General features: G+C 35.8%; 1 protein-coding gene across 4 annotated transcripts in view; it reads left to right on the top strand.

The window, feature by feature from the left end:
• SMG1 (SMG1 nonsense mediated mRNA decay associated PI3K related kinase) overlaps positions 1-25,467 on the top strand; it is a 70,051-nt gene that overhangs the window by 12,034 nt on the left and 32,550 nt on the right. For all 4 annotated transcript variants that reach the window (XM_075165100.1, XM_075165097.1, XM_075165101.1 and 1 more), the window contains 22 exons: positions 1,877-2,032; positions 7,243-7,379; positions 9,725-9,783; positions 10,534-10,747; positions 11,575-11,700; positions 11,795-11,867; positions 12,558-12,655; positions 14,276-14,449; positions 15,547-15,771; positions 16,483-16,584; positions 17,034-17,303; positions 17,873-18,003; positions 18,743-18,904; positions 19,362-19,480; positions 20,243-20,330; positions 20,414-20,515; positions 20,965-21,105; positions 21,419-21,618; positions 21,904-22,100; positions 22,794-22,961; positions 23,794-23,948; positions 25,049-25,194. In XM_075165100.1, coding sequence (XP_075021201.1) covers positions 1,877-2,032; positions 7,243-7,379; positions 9,725-9,783; positions 10,534-10,747; positions 11,575-11,700; positions 11,795-11,867; positions 12,558-12,655; positions 14,276-14,449; positions 15,547-15,771; positions 16,483-16,584; positions 17,034-17,303; positions 17,873-18,003; positions 18,743-18,904; positions 19,362-19,480; positions 20,243-20,330; positions 20,414-20,515; positions 20,965-21,105; positions 21,419-21,618; positions 21,904-22,100; positions 22,794-22,961; positions 23,794-23,948; positions 25,049-25,194 — 3,243 coding nt within the window. The remainder of the gene's footprint in view (positions 1-1,876; positions 2,033-7,242; positions 7,380-9,724; positions 9,784-10,533; positions 10,748-11,574; positions 11,701-11,794; positions 11,868-12,557; positions 12,656-14,275; positions 14,450-15,546; positions 15,772-16,482; positions 16,585-17,033; positions 17,304-17,872; positions 18,004-18,742; positions 18,905-19,361; positions 19,481-20,242; positions 20,331-20,413; positions 20,516-20,964; positions 21,106-21,418; positions 21,619-21,903; positions 22,101-22,793; positions 22,962-23,793; positions 23,949-25,048; positions 25,195-25,467) is intronic.

Genomic DNA, 25,467 nt, shown 5'->3' with positions numbered 1-25,467 from the left:
ATTTGGTCTCAGATTTAACATTTAAAGGGAAATGAAGAGAATTTTTATATGTTAGGATTTTCAAAAACTTTTCAGACCAGGAGATAACTAGAGATACAATGTAATATTTACAGCCTTATTGCTGAAAAACCTGATTGCCCTGCTGTTTTTTAATTACTTTAAATGACAATTTGTTTCATATTCTTACCAAAGATGTACCATCTATATGTCAAGTGGGAGAATGTAGGTTTGTGTTTAATTCATTTAAGATGGTGTCAAATACACTATAGCAAATACTACGTGCCTTTGCAGACAACCAAAAAAGCTGGGCTATTTTGTGTGCTAGAGGGAAAGTCTGAAATAACTCCAATAGTATATGGTAGTATGTCTGGTTTTGATAGTTGATGTTTGTGGTCTGAATGCATGATTATCTGACATCTTCAGTTAAACTAATTTCTTTGTTGCTTTGAATTTTAGTGATACACTTCTGTTTAGTCATAAATATAATTATTGCTGTTAGAAGTAATTTCCTTCATAAAGCAGTGTTGGTTTGTTATGACAAAATAACATTAAGGTGGCATACATGCTAGTTTATGTTTAAAAATTGAGTTTAATGTTGTAAATCCAAATATACACAAATTATCTTTACTGTAATTGTAATTAACTAATTACAACTGAGACTTTGCACAGGATTTTCTGTAATGGTCGGGTAGTCCCATGTGTATAGAAATACGCAAACTTCTACCGGTAGTTCACAGCTTCTTTTATCAAAAGCTTTGCCTTCAGGATGACATTCTTTACATCTACTAAGGTCCAGATTTACCTTGATGTTTTAACTTTTTTTTTTAATCTATCCTGTAGTCTCAGTAGGCTGCCTCTTTTTGCAGAGAGCCACCTCTCCTTTTCCCCAGATTTTCTTTTATACGCTGATGCAGGTGGAATTGTGGAAATACCTTTTCTGAAAGAAGTCTTGCATATCTTTTGTTGTTCTGGGTTTAATTTTAGTAGTTGATTCTTCCCTGTCTCAGGCAGAGAAGGCACTTTAGAAAGCTGCCTGCACAGCTGCCTCGAAAGTGAGCTCTAATACATTGAGTGAAATATTGGGCAGGTTCAGGGGACAGTTTCACTTTTCCACAGTACTGCAGAGAAGCAACCTGCCCCTCAAAGTGGTGTGGCAGACTGGAAAAATCTTGGGTTTCAACATTTGAGTATGTAAATTCTTGTGGATCTAGGAGTAAAAATAATTGAATTACTCAAAATGACACTTTTATTTCCATTTTATCTTGTTACCAAAGGTGTACCCTGTGTATCTCAAGTGGGAGAATGTAGGATTGAGTTTAATTAATTTAAGATAACGTCAGTATTAGTGTGTGAAAATATCCACTGTTGTATGTTTAGGGGGAGTTGTTCAATCTATGTATAAATAATGTGTGGCTTTTTAAAAGCTTTCTCCTTTATTTTTTGCCATTTTACTGAGCCTGTGTGGTGGATTTATAACAAAAACAGAGTGGAAATTTGATGTGCATAATCAAGGAGCAAGTAAGTGAATGTTTCTAGCCATGTGTACTAGGAGTTTGATATGAAGAGCCGTGTAAAATACAGGGTCAAAAGTAATAATAAGACTACTCCAAATGCAACAAAATGGATGTTAAACTTCATTGCCATAGAGGTTTTTTCATGTGCTTCAAAAAAAGACTGATTACATTCTGAATATGTGACCTGGAAACTTACAGGGCATAACAAAACATTTTTGTGTGAAATGTGAAAAAGGAAGCTAAAGAAGGTGGTAGAGGATAGGGCTGCTAATTTGCATATGAATTGAATAACTCATAACACACTACCCTACTAAATATATGGTGTGATAGCCTGTTTTAATCTCATGTTGGTTTTTCCACAGGTGGCTACAGTGTCAATGGAGGATCTGGGGAAAATACTTATGGTCGGAAGTCGTTGGGGCAAGAGCTGAGAGTTAACAATGTGACCAATCCTGATTTTACCAGTGTTCCGCATGGGAATCGTGCTTTAGCCACAAAAGACATGAGGAAATCACAGGGTAAGGATACCACAGATTTTCAGGAAAAGAGGAACTCTTTTGGCAACCTCTCTTGTGTTCAGAATATGAAAAGAAGTTCACTATAATAAGGCAATCTATATGGATTTTATTTTTTGTGATACATGATTAGATGATGTTGATGGAAACTGTCATCTTGTATTGACTGTTCCCTGCATTGAGACTTCCTCCATAGGTTAGGCAGATCTCTCGACTATATGGCTTATGCTATCAATCTTTCAATTTCCTTTAAATAGCTTTTGAACCCTCATTCAGTCAGCCGAATTTGGGAAAGAGCTCAAGGGCTCCAAGAAAGAGAATTTGCTCTTAGATTTGTTGAAAATTGATGCCTGAGTAAAAAGTTGTTCGTTAACGAGTCCCTAGTGCGGGAAAACCTGCAATGGTGAGCTCAACCGTTATCTGTTCTACTGGCCTGCAGGTCAACTAGTCATCACATCATACCAGCTGAGTAGTCAGTAGATGTGTACTCCTGAACCAGCCACAATTCATGTTCCCTCTTGCTCAGCTGAGGATTAGAGGCCAGGGAGGAACTGGAGGCATCATAAGAATGTGGGCAAGGTCTTGGGAGATACAGCGAGAGGAAATCTGGAGTTGCAAGAGGGTGCAAGAATGCTGGTCACGTGTTTTTGAGAAAGAAGGCTTCACTTTTCCCACTATTTGGGTTTAAATCATAGTTTTTTTTTAAAAAAAAAAAGAAAGTTCTTCCAAGGACTTTTGAATGAAAATAGAAACTTCGTTATGACTAAGCACTGTCATTTATTGCATCACTTAGTATAAGTGGTAGTTGAGCCACTGACAAAAACTGTGACTGCTTTATGCCAGGCACATTATAAACATATGAGGACACAGTGTTTCTCCTCAGGGATTTATATTTCAGAGGAGACAAAAGGTGAAAGAAGAGTCAGTGTGCTTTGCGAGTGGAAGAACTGAGATGCAAGTGGTGACATGACTGTTGCAAAAGCCTCATCTTTGGAATGGGTTAAACTCAGACTTTATAATCCCATTCTGATGACTTGATATAAAAATTATTCAGTCCTTTTAGTGTCTTAAATTATGTCTATGTAGAGAAAATAGAGAATTGTCTAATAGAGAACTCTGCAAATAATACTTCTGGTTGTGGGCTTGTGCATGAATTTACTATTAGTATGGGCAGAAAATTCAGACTGTTCTAGGTACGTGGGCACCTCTTTAATCCTTAAAATGTTAGGAACTATAATTTTGGATGACTGAAGTCGCTGCCTACGTCTTGTATGCTTCTGTACGTATTCTGTCCTCTAGACGTCAGATTTCAAGAGTTTCTCCTTTTTAACTGGGCTGTCTGTGATTGTTGTAGGTTTTAGCAAGTCATTTTGATTTTTCGTATCTTCTTCAAAATACAGTGGGATTATGTTGCAACAGGATCTTATTTTTTAAATTCTGTTATATTTTCTTGTTTGTTAGTGTGTACATTAAGCAATTTTTAAAACAGTTGTCTTTTGTGAGAGAGTTAGCATGTGCCTGAGACCTTGCTGATTTTTCACAAAGTGGAAGTCATACAGGTGTTCATTAACTAACGCTTTGACTAGCGTAGCCTCAGTCATGCTCTTGGTTAGTTTATTCTTTTTTAAAATTATTTTTAGTTTATGATTATGGCTCAACAGACAGCTAACACTCTCTTAGGGAGTAATGCCAATGTTCATCAGGTATTAACTGAATAAAAACAAAGCTGCTTTTAGTACAGAGTTTTGAACAGTAAGTCTTGTTCTAGCAGCAGTTAAATGTGTGTCTCATACCAGTAACCTTGGTGGTGGTAGTTTTATTTACACAGTTCTGGTTTTAGGATTTTTTTGTATGTAGAACAGCACAACCATATTTCAAAATAAATTAGAGTTTTCAATGAAGACATTACAAACAAAAAGATAAACGCAGAGAAGACAACACTAAAAAATTGCAAGTTGTGGATTTAATTAATTCAAGGCTTGTACTTACTGTTGGCTTTTCATCTAACACTGAAGAGTCAACCAACGTTTTTAGGGACAGGACGGGGCACTTTTTTAGGGACCTTGCAAAGATCTAGAGTATCTTTAAAAAAGTTATTTAGTAAAAATAATTTTGAGTGTTTTCCAAGCCACTGCATCCTGGTTTGCCCTTCAAGAGCAGTATCTAGTGACCTAACCCAGCTGTGCTGGTGTAGCTTCCCATGTGCTTGCTGAGTGTCGGAGATCAGTGCAAACTGGGAGCGACAGAAGAGAAGTGATGTGTACTGTGCGTTCCTGGCCCAGGTTAGCGTTGGTAGAGTGCAGCTGTAGCAATATTGTAGAATAGACTTTGCTCTTTCTCATGAGGCACATCTGTTGTCTTGGAAAGGACTGTATTATGGGGTGGCCAACGCATTGAATTATTCAAGGACAGATTCCAATTGCTGTTTTGAGAGGCTTCATATGTAGACAGTCTAATAGTGAAATAAGCTGAACCGAATCTACACACACTTAAGCTTTCAAGATACGTTCAGTAATGTAGAACACAGTACGTTCCTAGCAGAAGAGTTTTCACATGGAATTATTCATGAATAGCAGTTGCACTTTTTATTTTGTGTACCGTAGTCTGTGTTAATTTCCATTGTAACCAAGCTTTAAAAGAACTTTCATTCTCGTTTGCATATGTTTTGTTTCCGAACTATTCCATTTGAACTTTCAAAAAAAAAATTTTTTTCCCTGGTCTGGTGACCTTCTACTACTGCCCAGGTCTTAAAGAAAATGGTAGATGTGGTATACCCCCAAGCAGGCTGCATTCTTCCTGGTAGTCCTTTTCTTTCTTCTCCAGGGCTGATCAAATTTTTTGGGTGAGTAACTGTGCTAGGTCCATCTTTCTGAAGTTTGGCTATGTATTGACCATTGGCAGGCAAACCTTGGACTACAGCTGCTAGCTCAACTCTTGGCAGAAATACAAGGAGATCTTCAGATGTAAGTGATCATCTAGCAGGGATTGTAGTTATTAGTCTGGCACCTTCTGAGGTGCCATCTCAGGAAGACCTCAGATACTGCTTCAGAAGGTGTCTTTGCTGATCATGATTCTTTGTATGTTTCTCACCAGACACATGGCTTTTTGTCCACTACTGAAGACTCTGGTTTCCAGATAAAGCAAGGGAAAAGAATCTTAATTCTTCCTAAATGGATATGTATGCCTTAGTCTTCTGTAAAATCAGTAACATCTTAAAAGAAGTGCTCTTCATACCTGTCAGATAACATCTCAACATGTCTTGTGTAGTTGTGCTAGCTAGGAACAAAACGTAGATTTGATCCTTCAGACTCTTATTGCTATTTTAATGTTTGCTAAGCCTGCCTAATCCTTCAGAATGTCAGGTGTCTTCAAAATTAATTGCTTAAACTGATGCCTGGCAAGAAACAGATTATCAAAGCTTATTTTATTCATATTCTCTTTTAAAATTCAAAAAATAAAGACATGAAAATAGGTTGAGAATATTCTTCATGACTATAATACAGAAGACATGCCCTCCCGGAGGTGACGTCATGACGTATAAGAGTTACTGGCCTGTGGATGGGTTCATAGGATTCTGTAACACACAAGGAAACAAAGGTTTTTGTTTCTTAAATTTCTTTATTACAAGTTACTACAAACTACCACTAGTAAAGCAAGTGTATACTTAGGATTAATTATTTATATGCATATATATCTCTCTCTATATATATATTATTCAAAGTGTTACCGGTACAGCACTTGTCAAACTTCTCCCAGGAATGAGGCCAGTTGATGACAGACAAAGTCTCACTTCAAAGATCACAGGGTCTGGAGTCAGTCAGGCGTCCCCAGCGATCTGTCCAGGAGATCTCACATGCAGGGGGAGGTCTGGAGAGAAGCTCTGTTTTCGGTAGAAAGGTATTTATTTTTATATTGTTAGAGACATAAGGGGGTGTAGGACGCAACCACCTGGAGCCACCGGTAACTTTTACCAACTACTGTTTTTCAGCTGGAACAGCCAATAGCTGTTGCCAATTCCTGCTTTCCCAGGATGTTTTCTACCATGACAGTCTATTTGTTGCAGTTTCTTGGTTTTGTGCTTATCAAGGGTATCTCAGGATGTCTCAGGTACCCAGCTGCCCTTCAAGGATGCTCCAGGTTCCCACTTCGGGTTCTCAGGCTAGCAGTTCCCAGGCTGGCAGACATCATCTTCTGTCAGTATTTTTCCATTATAACCTTCCCATTATAACCAGGTTGCCTTTATGGCTGCTCCCATCACATGACTGATGTGTAACATACCAGAGAAAAAAGCTGTCTGTAGTTGTCTTGGGTGTTCTCATAAGAGTCATGGTGACTAAGAAAACCTCGTTACGTTCCATGAATCCTCTAATTTTAATCACCATGAAACATCTAATGTTAAACTTCTCAAAAGAAAGTTTGTTTCCTTTTTGCAGATGAGGAAAATGAACTATTCTCATAAATTCATGTAATTGGTACCTAAATCAGGTAAACTGAGTTGTGACCTTCACTGGTATCAGTAGTGCTATTGGTCAACTTAAATGAAATGTTTTCTTAGGAAGTTGCTAATTCTCCTGTATTATGATCCACTTGAATCAATAACCACTGCACCTCTGCACGCTGTATACTTTTGTTCCTCAGAGGAAGAGTAGATCTGTTTTCCTTTGCAAAGCAGAACCCTGCTAGCTATCAGAGGACTACTCATAATCTTTCTTCTTGTGCCAAAACGATAGAGCAAGTCTTGTTTCTTGGTAGTTGCTTGAGCTTAAATCTGGTTCTTTGCTTCAAGAAGCAGCTTGTTGTTCTTTTCCACAAGGTTTTCTTTAAATATTATTTGTTGAATTATTTTTGTTTATATATTTAGTCAGAGGTCTGATTTAACCTTACCAGGCCCCTTTTTTTTCAGTTCCATTTATGTAGAAGGGAACTAAATCCAGGTTTTTGTGTAGAAGTAAAACAGTTCTGCTTAGTTCTGAATGAGTTCTACCCAGGTACTGGGCTGTCCACTGGAAGGAATGAAATATTTTGGTAGCTAAATTAAATGTTATATTTATTTTTCCTCATATTAGCTTTAAAACAAATCAGGATTTTTTTTTTTACTTTTTTCTCAAATTACTATTCTGACTTATTGAGTCCATAAATACATATTTCAGACAATACAGATATTATTGATCAAATGCTGTAGAGAAAAGAAATAATTGCCATTTCTTTTTCAGAGCGATCGTTGTCTTATTCTGATGAGTCTCGACTGTCAAATCTTCTTCGGAGGATTACTCGGGAAGACGACAGAGACCGAAGACTGGCTACTGTAAAGCAATTGAAAGAATTCATTCAGCAACCAGAAAACAAGCTGGTTAGTAATTTTTACTTTTCCATAACACTGGAGTATTTCTTGTTTTATAAAACTGTCTTTTTAAAAATCTGAGTATTGGGATATGTCTGCGAGAAATATCTTGTATACAAGGAATTTCCTTCTACAGTAAAGGAAAGTGTATTCCTGGATTGCCTGTCCTTTTTCCAGCATTCAGGAAATTTTTTATTGCTTATTACTTACAACGCATTGCCTTAAAGCAAACTACTGAATGCACGAACTGTAGGAATAAATACGGCATGCATGTGGGTTCTTTTGACTGGTCTTAGCAATATCCTCTGGATCTTTCAGCAAAGAAATAGAGGGGGGAAAAAAGTAAAACGTATTATTGTCTTGTTCAAGAACTGTTTCTGTATTTTAAATTAAAAATAAGCAGATACTTATACAGTCTTGTGAATAGCTCATCTTAGAGTTACTCAGCTTTCTAGCTAAACACCTTTGTATGTGGATTCCCTTTTATGGGAAGAGAACCAAATAAATCTTTGTTTTCAGTACATCTTTGGGTTTTTTAATGGGTTGTTGAACTCTCTAATATCCTCAAGTGTTTCTTAAGGATTTGGGGGTGGTGGGGGAAGTATCCCACTGTGGGTATATGTTTTTAATATTACTTTTTTTGAAGTAAAGTATTAAGAGTATTTTGTCTGACACATCTCCCTCACTGTTTTGGAGAGCTTAGGAGTTCTCCAAGTATTGAAAAAGCAGGAAGTGATGGTTTTAATACCCTGCCACTCATTTACAGGCAGCGCTGTGATATTTCAGTTGTGGGTTATGTGTCTATCCATATTTATAAAAAGTTGGTTCATTCTCTCATTATATATTAATTAACCAGTGGTAATTGTGCTCTTTTCCAAAAGGCGTGACACTTAAACATTGAGACTTTTCTATTCTGTGCACCTAGGTATAAACAGACCGTGTGCAAGCCTAGCTAACACTTCAGCTTTCCTCTGAAACAAAATCCTTCTTAATACAAGGGTTTGGGGAGTAAATGCTTTCCACAATTATTCTGTTATCGTTTTTTTTTTTAATTACTTCCATTATTCTCAATGCATTTTCCCCAGGTTTTTCTGTAACTGCATTTTATTTAGGTTTATTGGTATCTCAGAACATATTGGAATTGCCGTTCTAATATCTAACTCAGTGGTGTCAAACTTTGTACTTGTTAGTGGTCAGAATATTAAAAGTTTGTCACTGAGAAACTTTTCTTTAAACTTCTCTCAGCTCACTAATGAGAACAAGAGCAGATGTCAAGGGATATCCGTGATGTTAAGCCTAAAATTTTATAATGGACAGTGTTTAACCTAGCAGTAGCTCCTGCAGTTCTTTACACTATTAAGTGTAGTTTAACAGAGTTCTTTTCATTCTCAGGGTTGAAATGTCAGTGTGTTCGACAAAGTAAAGTAGTAAAAGTCACTAGGCAGTGGCATTGTCATGTAATGGCATTGTGCCTCAGCTCCTAAATTGTATAGAAGCCTTCTCCTGTCTCTTTTGTAGCATCTTTTGCAGATACCAGGCACGTTTTTAAAATGTCGTTGTGAGTTCTGAGGGGCCAAACATGTGAACCTCTTTCTCCCCTCCCTCTCCCCGCCCTCAGCCCCCAGAGTGGTGTTGCTCAAAACTTAACAACAAAAACTAGGTAACATGCACTGTGTTAAAGATTAATATCTTTCTGAAGAAAAGAGAACAAACCTTTTTATTAACTCGTCAAGAAAACTTTTTGTTAATATCTTATACAGTTGCAGCTAATGTATTATTTTGCAGCTGAACTCACTAATGTGGGTTTTTTTTTTTAGTGCATGTTAGAAAAACAAGTATTTCTGGTTGTTTTTACTGAGAAGCACTGGTTCATCAATAATGTTTCATCCCTCAAAATAGTACTCCATTTCTCTGAAAGTCAGGATTGCCTAAGGAGAAATTTTAATACTTCAGATTGTATTATCTGATCAATTAAATGTTCTGCTGATAAAATTGATTATTAGAATAGGAGACTAGTCTTCAGTAGGTGCTACTGATGAGCTGTATGGTGAGTGTTTCATTTGTGATGTAACATTTTCAGCAAGAACTAAACTTAGAACAAACCTTGATAGCAGGCTGCCAGTGTATTTTTGTGGCTACTGTAAATAAATGTGAAATATAACATGTAGGATAATATTGCAGTATTACTTAATATAGTTCATGCTAGTCTGCAGTGGCCATGGAAAGCATAATAGCATTCTATTAGCAAACAGACTTGGCAGTGGTGTTTTTAATGTGGGTGTAAACAGGACCTAGTTTGCAGAAGTTATCATGCCATTATTATGCTTATGCCTTTTATGTGTCTTATATCATAGGTACTAGTTAAACAACTGGATAATATCCTGACTGCCATTCATGATGTACTCAATGAAAGGTAAGCTGGACAAACTAAGCAGTTTGAAGGTTTTAAGAGGAGAAACAATGGCAGTGTTAGGTGTGGATTTCAGTATAGAAATGGAATGGAGGGGGGAAAGGTTGAAAGAAATTAATTCATTAATTTTGCATGGGTGTGACATTGCAATAACAGGACGGAACTGGAGGAGAGTTAAGACTCTCTTAGGCATATCAACAATATTGTTAGACTGTCTAGAGTACACTTCACACGGAGAGGATTTGAATGCACAAGTGTGGCTTTTATGTTGTAGGTAATATGAAGTCTGTCTCAGCTAAGTTTAATCACCTGGGTGTGGTAGTGCACTGCTGTGGTTGTCTAGCTTGCAACTTGAACTTAAGTTTTTTTACAACCTGATCTAATTCATTTACGTCCAACTAAGAGCATATGTAGAGGGAGCGTGGAGCCTTTTGGTGTTTAGTTCAGTGTTATTACCCAAAGTCAGCTGTATGTTAAGAATTTTCTTCCTTGGATAGTGTGTTGCAAGTAGAACGGCCTATTTATTGCATTCAAGTTGATTTATTCCGTAGAAATAATATTTCATAGATTTTTCAGATTATTAATTTTTATTTTAGCTTCATCACTGCTGCCATTAAGTAGGAGACAAGCAGCTTCATTCATGCATATATTTTTCTGCTTTAGAAAATGTTTTAATTTCTTCATGGTTTCTTTTGTTCTGCTCTCATGTCTGGAGATTGCACATTTCTTTTTTTTTCCTCCCCAAAAATACAGTAGCAAATTGCTTCAAGAACTGAGACAGGAAGGAGCTTGCTGTCTTGGCCTTCTTTGTGCTTCTCTGAGCTACGAGGCTGAGAAGATCTTTAAATGGATTTTTAGCAAATTCAGCTCATCCACAAAAGATGAAGTTAAACTTCTTTATTTGTGTGCAACCTACAAAGCACTGGAGACTGTAGGGGAAAAGAAAGCCTTTTCATCTTTAATGCAGGTAAGACTACAAGTTAAAACAGGCTTATTAATAATTTTTCCAGTGCAATGCTTGAATCAACTTTTTAAACTGGAATGAACAATAAGTAATGCTATGTTGGCATAATAAGTAAATATAATTACAACTGGGAAGGAACTTTCTGACTGAATGGGATTCTCTCATTCTGATTACATTAGAAAGGAATGTCAAGTCTTTGTAGGATGATATATATTTTGATGCGACTTTTTGGTATATATTGCAGATCCAAGAGGAAGAATCTTGTTGAGACCAAAAAGAGAACTTAGGTGGAATGGTACACAAAACCCAACTGTTAATTGTTTTGTGCTACCTCATATTTACAATTTCTAACTTGAATTGTAATTAGATCTGAGAGGGAGTAGGATGTGTGCAGACAAATCTGGTCCCCTAGTTCAAGTTTTAGGGTCTGTTATTTTGGATGTAGAACAACTATATCCATGCCTGTGCTCCAATTTAATATTTACTTCACAGAGCCAAAAAGTTTCAGCAGGAGAAACAGGAACTTAGAACAGTTAGTTGTTCTGTGGCTAAAGAATTAAAGAAAACAGTGTCCCCAAGCCTTGAACCTGGGTCTGCCATATTTCAAGCAAATGCCTACTTGAAATGATTATTTTCATGCAGTATACGTGATGCTTTTTACATTTTTCCTTCCTGCAGAAAGAGTATTGAGATGTTTCTGTTGTTTGAATCAAAGTAGTTTGCTAAAAAGTGTCCAACACTGAATAAATCTGGGTATGGCTAATATGGTAACTTTTTCACATGTTGTTTTAATGAAGTGAAATGTCTAGTGGCTTTGCTTTACTTTTTAGCTTGTAATGACCAGCCTGCAGTCCATTCTAGAAAATGTGGATACACCAGAGTTACTGTGCAAATGTGTCAAGTGCATCCTTTTGGTGTCCCGATGCTACCCGCACATTTTCAGCACCAATTTTAGGGTAAGCTTACTTTGTCCTCTGTATTTTCTTTCTCACATAGAAACATTGGTGCAGCAAATTGGGTAATTCACCTTTTTTCAAAATTGCTTTCCAGGACACAGTGGACATACTGGTTGGGTGGCATATAGATCACACTCAGAAACCTTCGTTGACACAACAGGTGTCTGGTAAGTTTGGCCAAAGAGTCACTACTGTAGTCCACTCTGGCTTGCAGATGATGTGGGTTTACTTACACAAGTCTGGTCCTACTGACATGGAAGCTGACATAAAACCAAAAAGAGTTTCTGGCTACGTTACAAGAGACTTTGTTCCTAATTTTTTAGTAAATTTGCATTTGCCATTTTATGCTGTACCTGGAAAAATGGGATGCTTTATTCAAGTTACATTTAAACATCAATTGTTTTGTGTAACTTTTTAACAATTTTTAATAAGTTTATAGATCTTAATATATTCTCTGTAAAAGAATATATTTTATCCTATGTACTTCTAGAAAATCTTTGTGGTAAAGATACTGTACTGGCATTTAAGAAATTGGGAAACTTCTTCCTATAGCTATAGCAGTTGTCTTCAGTTATTCACAGCAAGTCTGCTATGTTTCCTGTGTCATAGTTCTAGATTCTATCCTTAATATTTAACTGCTGTGGGGCAGGACTGAACCTTAAAATGAATTTGTCAAAGGGACAAAAGAGGGAAATACAATTTATATTTATTTTAAAAACAACTTATGTTAAAATTTTCATGTAGATGACCTTCTCTAACTTAGCAACTTTTACCTCAGCAATATGCAACTAAAATTTAATTTTCGTTATGTTACCTTGTTCTTCCCCTGTTTTAATTGCCCTGGTATTTTTATACAGGATGGCTGCAGAGCTTGGAGCCTTTTTGGGTGGCTGATCTTACTTTTTCTACCACGCTCTTGGGTCAGTTTTTAGAAGATATGGAAGCTTATGCTGAGGTAAACAAGACTTTATGGTATATACCAGAGTTAACTGTTGTGGATTTCTTAATAAATCCACAGCTGTGATTCTTATGGATGTATTACATTTGTAGAAAATAAAATTGTATGGTTTTCCTGGTTAAAAGAGGATCAAATTATGGAGTATACTTAAGGCATGTACAATGACAATTCTACATGAATCCTCATGAACTACTTAAATAGTATCATACCCAGGCTTTCAGCCACTGTTGATTTGAGAATATCATGTTATAATAAAAATAAAAACAATTTACCAAACAGGAATGCCTTCATTTTTAAAAAGCTGCAGTGAAGACATTTCATGGTCTTTCCTTGGTATTTTCTCTAATTGTCCGACTTCAGAGTTTTTCAGAAGTAGTGACTCTTGTGGGGAGAGGGCTTCTCAATGCTTCCGTAGATTAATGGTAAATCTGTCTTTTTTTAAATAAGTTACAGATAATATTGTGCATGAAATAATGCAGCAGGAACTGGTAGAAAACTAAAGTATATTCATTTAACATACTTTGTTTTGACTTTGTGACCTTTGCTTAGTTAACAGGGCATAGAGTTTATCTGAAGCTGTCATTAAAGGAAGAGTTTTGGTTTGGGTGGGGGGAATGTTGTCTTTTTCTTAAGGTATATGTGCTCATATGTATATATGCTTATAACTAGATTATGCTATATTATATATGTTAACGTGTAGGTCCTACAGGTGAAATTATACTTCCAGCATAACCTGTTTCACTCAAAGCAAAATAAATAATTTGATTTTGTTAGTGTACGTATATGTACACCAAGGCTTCTGATGATACAGCTTTAAGAGGATTCACAGATCTCTTTAGTATCAAGCCCACAGAAACCTGCGCTGCTGTGACTGTAGGCACGGAGTTGAAAGAGATTAGCCAGTGCAGTAAGTCGCTGCTTATCAGCTTGTCAGCTGAACTGGACAACGTGCATATTCTTAGTCACGGAAGAGTTTTAAGATAACGTGCGTTAACTTAAATAATGGAGGAGATGGTTCCAGCTAGTGTGTTTTTATCTCACAGTGGGGTAGACCAAGGCTATATCTATACTAATGAGATCAGCACTTCTGGGAATGTTCCCAGGCACTGATGCCAGCTGGCATGAAGTAGCCTGCTAGTAAACTCATGGTGTCCAGATCAAGGTAGCTGCATGTAAACAGTGTGATGGGAATGGCCACTCGAACATCCTGACTCCAGTTTGTGGAAAGGAATGGTTTGGGAGAGTGGTAAAAGTGTGCAGACAACTGTTGCAACAGTGCAGCAATATGGATGATCATGTTCCAGGGGCCAGGAACATCATAAGCCTTTGTTTTAATTTACAAGATATCGTCTGAGTACTCTGTTTCAGTGGCTAAACTAATGAGCAGCATCTCGTTACTGCTCTGTGACTAGCTCATCGTCATTGTGTGCCTATATCCCATCTTCGTATGTATGTGAAGTTAGAGATATTGGATAAATGTATCTATAATTGGATAATATCTATAATATGTCTGGAAAACAGATAGATGAAGTATTTTCAATCTCATATTTTGATCTTTTATGCATGTATTATAACTGTTAATGATGTGTACTGATACATAAAACTTCTGTGCTGTAGGACCTCAGCCATGTGGCTTCTGGGGAATCAGTAGATGAAGATATTCCTCCTCCTTCAGTATCACTACCTAAACTGGCTGCACTTCTTCGGGTTTTCAGTACTGTGGTGAGGAGTATTGGGGAACGCTTCAGCCCAATTAGAGGACCACCAATTACGGAAGCATATGTAACTGATGTAAGAATTCAGGTTTTGCTTTTTGTTTTTCTTTGTGGCTGACATGATTTATCACCATATAATGATGCTGTTCACTGTTGAGTTTGTTTAGGTTTATGAATTTTATATAAATATGTTTATGCTCAGCTTTGAAAAAATGTATTTTCTTGAAGAAATATGCTACAAGAATGTTATTAAATATTAAGGTACAGATTGTGATAGTGGCACATGGGAGTCATATAGCAGAGACTAACTTTTTTTAGGCATTTTGACTTCATGCAGCTAGGTTTATGCTTGTGTTATCTGTCTTTGTAACCATAATGATACCATTTATTCAGATTGCTATGATGCTATAAAAACTGAATTCAAATTATGAGTTCGATTTTCATAAAATGTAGGGGTTTTTTATCCATGCTGAAATTGTATCTTATCAAATCTGATAGCAAAGTCCTCTTGTTCTAAAGTATAGTATAGGATGGTGTAAACTCAGAATAAATACTATGTAATGTGCTAAGTAGCTGCTATACTTCTCTACCAGGAACTGTAGAGGGTGTGGATGATTTAAAAAAAAAAAAAAGAAAAAAAAAAAGAAAAAAAAAAAGATAAGATAAAAATACCTGCAGTCAAAATCAAAGTTGTTGCTGCATAAGCTGCACAACTGGAATTTATGCCCTTGCAGAGTTCTGTGAGGGACAAAACTTCTTGGATAAATAAGTGTATGGATTTCCCAATTAAAGCCAAGACAGTTATGTAACTTGTGTCTTAATCTGCAGAGGGTTCTTGTGACAAAAGCTCAAGAAAAGAAAACTAGTCTGTCTTTTACAACAAGAGTTCTGCCGACATCAGTTGGAACTGAACAGAATTCTGAATAATGCATTTAGGTTTTCTAGGTCTTTAACTGAGTAGGAAACCAGGCAATTGAAGGTTTGTTTGTTCTTATACTTCTGAAGTGTAATGCCATGATGTGCATTATTCAGAATATTCTATTGACAGAATTTACCAAACTGCAGAGTAGGTGATGGGACAGGATATCAATTGGATGTGAATATAATTAAATAGCATGCAGTCCTTGTCTCTTTTCAGTGGAGTTTAATTTAGGTGTGTTTTTAATTTTCCAGGTTCTATACAGAGTAATGAGATGTGTGACTGCAGCAAACCAAGTATTCTTTTCTGAAGCCGTACTTACAGCTGCCAATGAGTGTGTTGGTGTTTTACTTGGCAGCCTAGATCCAAGTATGACCATACACTGTGACATGGTCATCACATATGGATTAGACCAAATGGAAAATTGTCAGACTTGTGGCACTGATTATATCATTTCAGTCCTGAATCTGTTGACACTGGTTTGTACATACTTTTAATATTGTGGTTTTCGCATTGGAAAATACTATTTTCTAAGCAGCCTTGCTTTTTTTTGTGTGTGTATTAGATAAATATTTAAAACTCTTCTCTTCCTGATCACAAGCAAGAAATTCCTCTTCTAAATGCTTGTATTCTTTTCTGTAAAGCTTGTGCTGCTAGCTTGTTTATGCACTTGGCTTGTGGATTAAAGTGGTGTTTAGTTTTAGCCTTAGTGCTCGTGTTTTGGGTTTGGGTGTTGTGGTTTTTACTTTTTTTTTTCCTTCCTCCCTGTCTGGCTTGACTGTTGGACAGTGCCATTCTCTGGCCTCTGCAGTTGATAACACCACGTGATGAATTTCAGAATCTTAGTGCTTAATATGTTCTATTTATCAATTTATGCCATGACCTGAGAAATTGGACTTCTTCAAAATATAGCTCTTAATGTGTAGGCCACAAACTCTTAAACCCGCATCAATGTAAATTAATCACGCAACTTCCTCTCTCAGCTGTGCTGTTAAAGCCTGAAAATAACTAATTCTCTGAATGTGAATTTGGGAAAGCAAATACGAAATATTTGCATTGCTGGGAAGGTGTTTTTTCTAGATATAGTGTATACAAGCTAGAAAAACAGTATTTTAATTAATCTTTAATAATCTATTCTAATAAAAATTAATTCAGGTAAAGATATTTACCATTTTGGTTTTTATCCCCAGATTGTTGAACAAATAAATACAAAACTGCCATCGTCATTTGTAGAGAAATTATTTATACCAGAGTCTAAACTACTTGTTCTTCGTTATCATAAGGAGAAAGAGGTAAGACTAAGTGACTTCTACAGGTGTATTACAACAGCCTTCATGAATTTCCTAGAATACATTTATTAAGCTGTAAAACTTTGTTAATCTTCAATATATTTTTTGTTTAACTATATATCTGTGAAACTTCTGAAAAGGCAGATGTAGCTAATTCTTGGTTTTGGCATTTAGATTTGATAAGGAATTGGTAAGTTGGCCATCATACCAGATAGAGAAGTCCTTAGTTGATGTGGCTTTCCTACTCAGCGTGTTATGTGGATGATCCAGAAAGTAATTAATAGATTCTGTAAGTAAGTAGTACTTAATTACAGAAAACTGAAGATAGGTATGTGTATCAAACTAGGCTATTCCTAGATAAAGAAGCTAATTTTAAATTCTATGTTGGTGATAAATACATTTTATGATTTCATGCTAATCAATTATTACTGTAATTATTTTATATTCTCAAGGTTGTTGCAGCAGCCCATGCTGTCTACCAAGCCGTATTGAGCCTGAAGAACATTCCTGTTTTGGAGACTGCTTACAGGTTGATTCTAGGAGAAATGACCTGTGCTCTCAATAGTCTTCTCTATAGTTTACATCTTCCTGAAGCCTGTTCTGAAATCCAGCATGACTCTTTCAAGAAGCATATATTCAATGTGGATAATGCAAAGTTTGTTGTTATATTTGACCTCAGTGCTCTAAGTACTATTGGAAACGCTAAAAACTCATTAATTGGGGTGAGTAAAAACTCTACAGGTCAAGTTTGTGCAGTAAGTGTGAAAATATTTTTTAAATTAAAATATACCATAATGTATTCCACCAGTAGTGCACATATGTATAATTAAAATGATCATATTTCCTAACTTATGTTACAGAAAAACTTCCGGTATTAAAACTTAGGGGAAACAGAATGGGTGGATTGTATCTCTAGTTGGTGCATAATGAAAAGCAGTTTCAAGGGAAGAGCATCTTACCAGGGTTATTCATGGATTGATTCTAAGATCGTCGTAGTAATTCTTTTTTAAAATCAAGGCAGATAAAAGCAGCTTTAGTGTGTCCTCTGGTAGTATATCAGCTATGTGAAAACACTTATTCCAGATCTTTCCAGATAAAAACATAAACTGCTTTTAACCAGTTGTTTAAAAAGGGGAAAGAAAATAGTTACAATTAAGGTCAGAAAATTAATAAGAGTGAGATTATTTCCCTTGGGAAGAAGCAAAACACAATAATTAATGGTATGGAAACTACACTGAAAAATAGATCCTATTTATTATGTTTCTTTGCTTATGTTGCAATTGTTTTATAGATGTGGGCCCTTTCGCCGACTGTGTTTGCACTACTGAGTAAAAATCTGATGATTGTTCATGGTGACATAGCAGTTCATTTTCCTGCTGTCCAGTATGCAGTACTCTATACGTTATATTCACACTGTTCCAGGTATGAAGATTAATAATTCATTAGTATTTTAAGAGCGCTAGGATGGACTGATCTGAATAGAATATATTGTTGGAGGGATGAATTTAAATAGGCTATTACAATTAAGCTTTTGCCCAAACTTCCCTAATCAGTTTTTACTTTCATTGATTGCAGGGAGTCTGTATCTCAGCCAAGAAAGCATATCCTGGCTTAAAATTTGGCATTTTATTCAAAGGCAGATTAGAAGTCTTGTGTTTGAATAGAGATAACTGAGGGAGAACTCTACTGAAAGTAAATAAGGAAAGATTATTTACTATTTTGCTTACTGTGAGATCTAGGAGAGGTAATGAAATCTAAACAACAGATTTAAACACATTTTGGACCTTATTACTACAAAATGTTGTCAAAGTAAGGGAATATACTAGTGTAACTGTTACTCTGTACATTTCTTGGTTTTGGTGTTTTTTCGCTAAGCATTTGATACCGGCCACAGTTGAAACCAGGTTACTGGGCTGCATGGACTGACGTAAAATTGTAGCTTTGTTCTTTTAGGTCAGGGATCAAAATACTTGGGTTTTGACATAATGTGGTTACTGTGTGGGTGTACATTAACTTTTGCTGCTGGTTTTTTGGTTGTGTGTTTGTTTGTTTGGGGGGGGGGATTTATTGTTTTTTTTTTTCCCCCCTCCTGTATACTTTAAGGTAGTATCCCTAATCTTGGGGTGGTTTTATATTTTATGTTTTGTCCTTGCCTTTTCAGGCACGACCATTTCATATCCAGTAGCCTCAGTTCTTCCTCTCCCTCTCTGTTTGACGGAGCAGTTATAAGTACTGTAACCACAGCAACAAAAAAACATTTCTCAATCATACTAAACCTTTTGGGGCTACTGCTTAAGAAGGATAACCTTACTCAAGATACCAGGTAACTAACATTTTGTTGTTAATCAGGAGACTTTTTTTTTTTCCCCGCCAGTAGGATGCCTTAATTCAGAAACAAGGATAATTTTCATCTGTAAAACTTGGGGTAAATTTAACCAGTCAAGTATTTGTTTTTTTTGAAACATTAATAATGAAATACCCGTAGAAAAAGTAGCTGCTCATTTTTATGCATGAAAACTAGAAAAATTGAAACTGTCATAAGATCTATACAGTAAAAGCAGAGCTATTTTGCTCACTGAGAGTACCCTCTTACAATAGTTACAATCCTGTATTACCAAAATGCTGTGAAAACTAGGGACATTTTTAATGTTATGAAACCTTTTGTTTAAAAAATATGTGTTATGGTATAATACTCATCTGTAATGTGAAGTAGTTTAAGTTATATTGAAAGATATCTTTCTGTAACTATATAGAGTGACTAATACTTTTGTTTTTTGAAGGAAACTACTTATGACATGGGCTTTGGAAGTGGCTGTTCTGATGAAAAAATCAGAAACATATGCACCGTTATTTTCTCTTCCATCTTTTCATAAGTTTTGTAAAGGACTTTTAGCAAACAGTAAGATATCGCATATTTTTACTTATTTACTGTCTTTTACATAGCATAATTAAGTACATAAGTCACCTTGTCATATACCACTGATGGCGGTAACTGTACTTGTTTCATTTACTTTGAGGGATGCTTCCGGTTTGTATTGCGCAAAAACTTACACTCTCCTTCCATAATTTTTCTCAAATAGATCCCTACCTATTACTTATGCAAACAGTTAATTTTCTTAAAATAATAATTTGTGATTGTGAAATTGATCTACCAAAAAAGTCAGTGATGTGCCAAATCTTACTTATAAGATTCATTTTATTTTATCAAAAGCAGTGGAACCATTCCATAATGTGATGTATTGTTTTGGATTTCAAAACCTGGAAATAGAAATATGGGAACAAATCCTTTTAGTAGCGTAATACTAGCAAGAGCAGTAACTTCCCAAGGCCAGGAGTTACTAACTTCTCCTTAGTTTTTTCTTATTGAAATATATTGTGTATAATGCCAATTATGGAGACCATAGAAGGATGAATCTGTCAGCTGTCAGAAAAGGCCCATAAGTAACATGTAGCACAAGTGACTTTTTGTTACTAAGCATTTACTTGTTATAGTAAAACCAGTCATCGAAATCAAAAGAAAAGTATTGCTTAAAGCCTGTGTCTCCTTCTACCAGCTATGCTGTAAAAATGTCTTTTGATGTTCTACCACAACCAGAGTAATGCATAAGTTATCTAATTCTAGCAAGAATAACTTTTTTTTCCTTTCAACTCCTTAATTCAGCCCTTCTGGAAGATGTGAACATTTGTCTTCAAGCATGTAGTAGCCTCCATGCCCTGTCTTCCTCCCTCCCAGATGACCTTTTACAAAGGTACTTGCACAGAATTCTGTGTATTATTTGAATTATGCTGTTAATGGAAATGTTATCACCTTTTTTCCTTTTTGGTGATGCAGGTGTGTTGATGTGTGTCGTGTTCAACTAGTACATAGCGGGGCTCGTGTAAGACAAACTTTTGGAAAACTTCTGAAGTCAATTCCTTTAGATGTTGTGTTGAGGTAGGTCATTCAGATTAACTTCAATATAGATAATGGTTTAGTTTCTTTCTTCAATGACACTTATCTGAAAAACGATGCCAGTCGAATGTCATCATACTGTCTTAATTTAAAATCAAAAAGCATGAAGTGTCTTGCTATCTCTTCTACTTTGTTACAGGTTTAAGAACAATAGGTAGTACACAAAGTAATTAACAAATTTGATAAACTATGCAGCACTTACTGCAGCAAATGTGAATACTTGTAAGGGCTGTGTTATCCAGAGCTATATTATGTCCTGCAATTGGTCTCAAAGAACTCTTAAAGCATTTTGTCTTAATACCAAAAAGTATACTTATTTCCAGTCGTTGCATATATATATGTGTGTGTAACTTTTTTGCACGACTTTTTTTGATTTATTCACGTACATTATAGCATGTGTTATTTTCTGCCTCCCCCCTCTCTTCCTGCAGTAACCGCACCCACACAGAAATACAAGAAATTTCTTTGGCTATAAGAAGTCATATGAGCAAAGCTCCAAGTAATACATTCCACCCACAGGATTTCTCTGATGTCATTAGTTTTATTTTGTATGGGAACTCTCACCGAACTGGGTAAGAACTTCTTTTAAAACTGAAATTCATGGATGTTGGATTTATAGTAAACATTTCCAAGCTATATTTAGTTTAAAATTTGTAATTGTCTTTACAAATTACATTGGTTTACCTTCAATCATTTTTTTTACACTTCTCTTTAAGTATTTATAAATATCTTCACACACACTTTCTTGCATGTTTGCCTATGTACATTGCTGCTTGGAAGTAATCCTATGAGAGATTTGTTTGAGAGCAATAGGGAGCTGAAGTGTGTGCAGTATAAACTCGTTAACACATGAACTTGTGTTAACCTACTGATGTTTTCTTTCAGGAAGGATAATTGGTTAGAAAGATTATTCTATAGCTGTCAAAGACTAGATAAGAGAGATCAACAAACCATCCCTCGTAATCTGTTGAAGACTGATGCAGTCCTTTGGCAATGGGCTGTTTGGGAAGCAGCTCAGTTTACTGTTCTTTCGAAGTTACGAACTCCTCTGGGTAGAGCCCAAGATACATTTCAAACAATTGAAGGTAATGTAAAAAATATAGTTTTATTTTAATGGGATTTTTTTTGGTAAGATTGTGCAGCTCGGAACTTCATGTCCAAGACAAGAAGCACAATGGCTTTATTTTTCAGTGATTATAGATTTTAGCATGTTTTTGTCTGACACATCAAGAAATGCAATGGCAGAAGAGCGGTAGCATAATTGCTATTAACTTTTGAGAGATTTTACTTTAGCATTGCTATCCCTTGACACAGTTAAATAAAATACTGTCTAGTAACTTTTTTTTCCCATGTTTTGGTAAAATGTGTAGGTATTATTAGGAGTCTTGCAGCCCATACATTAAACCCTGACCAGGATGTTAGCCAGTGGACTACTGCAGACAATGACGAAGGACACAGTAGCAACCAGCTTAGGCTTGTTCTCCTTCTACAGTATCTGGAGAACTTGGAAAAATTGATGTACAATGCTTATGAAGGATGTGCCAATGCCCTCACCTCTCCACCCAAGGTTTGTCTGTCTTACAATGCTGATGTTACTTGAAACAGTCTATTGAATGAACAGTGTTTTCAGGGCTGTTCATGTCTTAACTGTGGAACTTCAGAAGAACTTCTCAACTGAAGTTTGAGACTCTTAATTGGTCTGGCTTTGACTTTGGCTTATTCCTAGAAAACATGTGAACACAGGATTTATTGCTGGAGTACCAGCTTGTATAGTGGTACAAATCAAGCAAGTCTAATTTGTAGCTGTCACTTATTTGTAGGTTGTCAGCAGTCCTGTTATAAAGTAACACAATTATTTGAGGCTTTAAATTGCTTTTTGAGGAATATAATAATTATTTATAAACAGCATACCCTTTTGTGTAGTTCTAACTGCAAAACATTCTTCGCTGTTCAAATAAGCTGTTTAATTACCAGACTTTGACATGACAGTAATATATAATTTGTAGTCAGTTCATTTCAAGATTTTTAGCTTGCCAATATGCCTGGCCAGTTCCGTGCTATGCATGATTTCAGACCATCTGCATTAATAAAATTAAAGATGCAGAATTTTACCTGTTTCTTTATCTCTCAATTCAAAACTCAACTGGAGAAAAGAAACCTGTCCTGACTTTGATTATTATAAATATTAAGTACTTCATGTAACTATTTTGATTCATACAAAAGAATGGTATTGTGAAACTTATCTTTTCTGTCTTTAAAGGTTATCAGGACATTCTTTTATACTAATCGTCAGACATGCCAAGATTGGCTAACACGGATTAGACTTTCCATCATGAGAGTTGGATTGCTGGCTGGCCAGCCTGCTGTGACAGTCAGGCATGGTTTTGATTTACTCACAGAAATGAAAACTAATAATAGTATCTCTCAGGTACTCTCTTTTCATACTCTGTAGACTATTGCAAAAATATTCCGACGATATTCTAAAAGAACTAAGCTAAGGCAATCAGTGGTTATTAAACCAACTGGTCTGTAAAAGATTGTGTTATTTAAAGCCACATTTTAAACTCATACTTCTGTATTGATAGACTTCTGTGGTTAAGTGATACTGTAGGTTGGAGATTAGGATGTACTGTATACATGTGGTCAAATACTATACATAAATGAATCCTATAGTTGGTTCACAGTTTGAATTGAGCAATTTCTTTTTAAGCGGAAGGTGCTGCTTAAACCATATGAAATTTCTGTTGTATTAGTGTGAGGCTTTCCCAAGCTTGTGGTAGTGTAGTGCCTTTGCTTACCTGTGGGTAGAGCAGGAAAGGGATGTATCGTGAGGGTGTCCTCCTTCTACAAGTAACTAGCAGGGTAAGTGCAGGGATGGGATGAGTGGGTAAAGTGGTTAAGCCTTTTTAAAAAGGTTGAATAATTTCTTCGGTACATGACTTGATTTGTTTAAATATTTTAACAAAGGAGGTTTGATAGATATTTATTACTTCCTGCTTCTTTATGAATTCTCATACTTTTATAGGTATAGACCATCACATAGTGATTGCTTACAATTGACATTCAGGCTGTGGATTCACAGCATATGCTCTTCCCTTAGCTCCCCTGCTTTTTCAAAAGCAGTGTAATGGATATGCAGAGCACTTCACTTGTAGATGCATATAATGAAATACTGCTTTACCATTTTCAAGTATTTAATCATGTATATAGCTCTTACTTTATATGAGATTTGTTAAATAAAGCTTTTGGTTTGGTTTTAGGGAAATGAATTGGAAGTGACAATTATGATGCTGGTAGAAGCATTATGTGAGCTTCACTGTCCTGAAGCTATTCAGGGTATCGCTGTCTGGTCTTCTGCTGTAGTTGGGAAGAGTCTTGCCTGGATCAATTCTGTAGCTCAACAAGCAGAAGGGCGGTAAGTTTTCTCAGATAACTGGATGTTACAAACTTGGACATTTTTTCCTTCTTATGCATAGTTCTACTTCTCAATCTTTTAAATTGTGGTGTGAATCAAGGCTACTGATCTAATTTCCATGTCAATTAAAGTCATTGTGTCTTTCAGAGATACCTAATGCATCCAGCATTTTTAGGTATTTTAACTTTTGGTTTTAACTAAATTACCAGGATTTAAATATAAATGGTGCTCCTAAGCTGTGTTTTTCTTAGTTTTTCATACATAGCAATACTATTTTCATATTGTATTTAATTTTCCATTGCAAAATATTATTAATTTAAATATTTTCGAATGAAGTTTCTGACCAACGGCGTGATCTGATTACTTGCCACAGTTTGCCAAGAGAGGGACTCCGAGGGAGATGCTTTGCAGTTTTAGTTCAGCTTTGAAAAAGTGGCTTCTACGTCTATTGAAGTAGAATCTTTGGCTGCAGATACAAATAAGTGGGTCAATGTTCCAGATAGGGTATGCCTTCAGTTTGGTGTTTTCATCTCCTTAAAGGAATGCATCCTTTCTTTGGTATGAAATGAAAAAGGGACACCTTTCATTATTTACCTGCCATGTAAAAAACCCCAAACAAAACAAAAAAATGAGATTTTATATTTATAACTGTCTTTTTCCCAGTTTTTTAACATTTCTTAAAATAATGTGCAGCTTTGTAATACATGAGAAGTTTCTCAGAATTGTCAAGTTTAAGGTGTGAATTGTTGCCCTAGACCCAGTTTTACAATCCTCTATTAAATGATACGTAGTTAATCAGTATTCAACTTTACTCATTCAGGTAAAAAGTGTGACAGTCAAATATAAAACTTATTTATCTCCTTCAATCTGTACTTGGTTTGAAGTTGGCATTAAAACCTAAATGGAAAAGCTTTTATACTATGCTATAACCTGGAAATTCAGCTGGTAAACTTGTATTCTACGTTAATCCCTTTCTTTTGCTGAAGGTGACATGTGAACTTTTTGAGTACTGTGGTAAAGGAATGTTTAAAATACAGTCTATTTACCAAAAAAGAAAAGTGGTTCTGTAAAATGCTGACTAAGATATTAAACCATTTAAGGTTTGAAAAAGCAACTGCGGAATACCAGGAGCACCTGTGCTCCATGACAGGAGTGGATTGCTGCATAGCAGGCTTTGACAAAACTGTTCTGAAGTTGGCCAATTCAAACAGTGTGAATAATGCCAGCCCAAAGCATTCCTTGAATGGTCAGTATTTATTGTTTTCTTTTTTAAGAGAAATACAATTTTGTAAGTGTATGTACATAAAATTAGAACATTCAATGATATAGCCATGGTAATGATATTGTCTAATTCTTAAATCTGAAAACCTGTTTCTGTCTGCAGTTAAACTGAACAGCTTAATGCCATTGAAACCAGTATTATGTGTAGATATGAGGGTTTGCAGTACTGAGGTCTAGCTGAATGAAACTAAAAATAATAGGTAAAATATTTTGTAATTTACTAATTTAATTCTAAGTT

The sequence above is a fragment of the Calonectris borealis genome, chromosome 16 (assembly GCF_964195595.1).
Source record: "Calonectris borealis chromosome 16, bCalBor7.hap1.2, whole genome shotgun sequence".
NCBI lineage: Eukaryota > Metazoa > Chordata > Aves > Procellariiformes > Procellariidae > Calonectris > Calonectris borealis.
The sequence above is the reverse complement of the archived record's forward strand: the minus strand, read 5'-3'. Positions and strand labels throughout refer to the sequence as shown.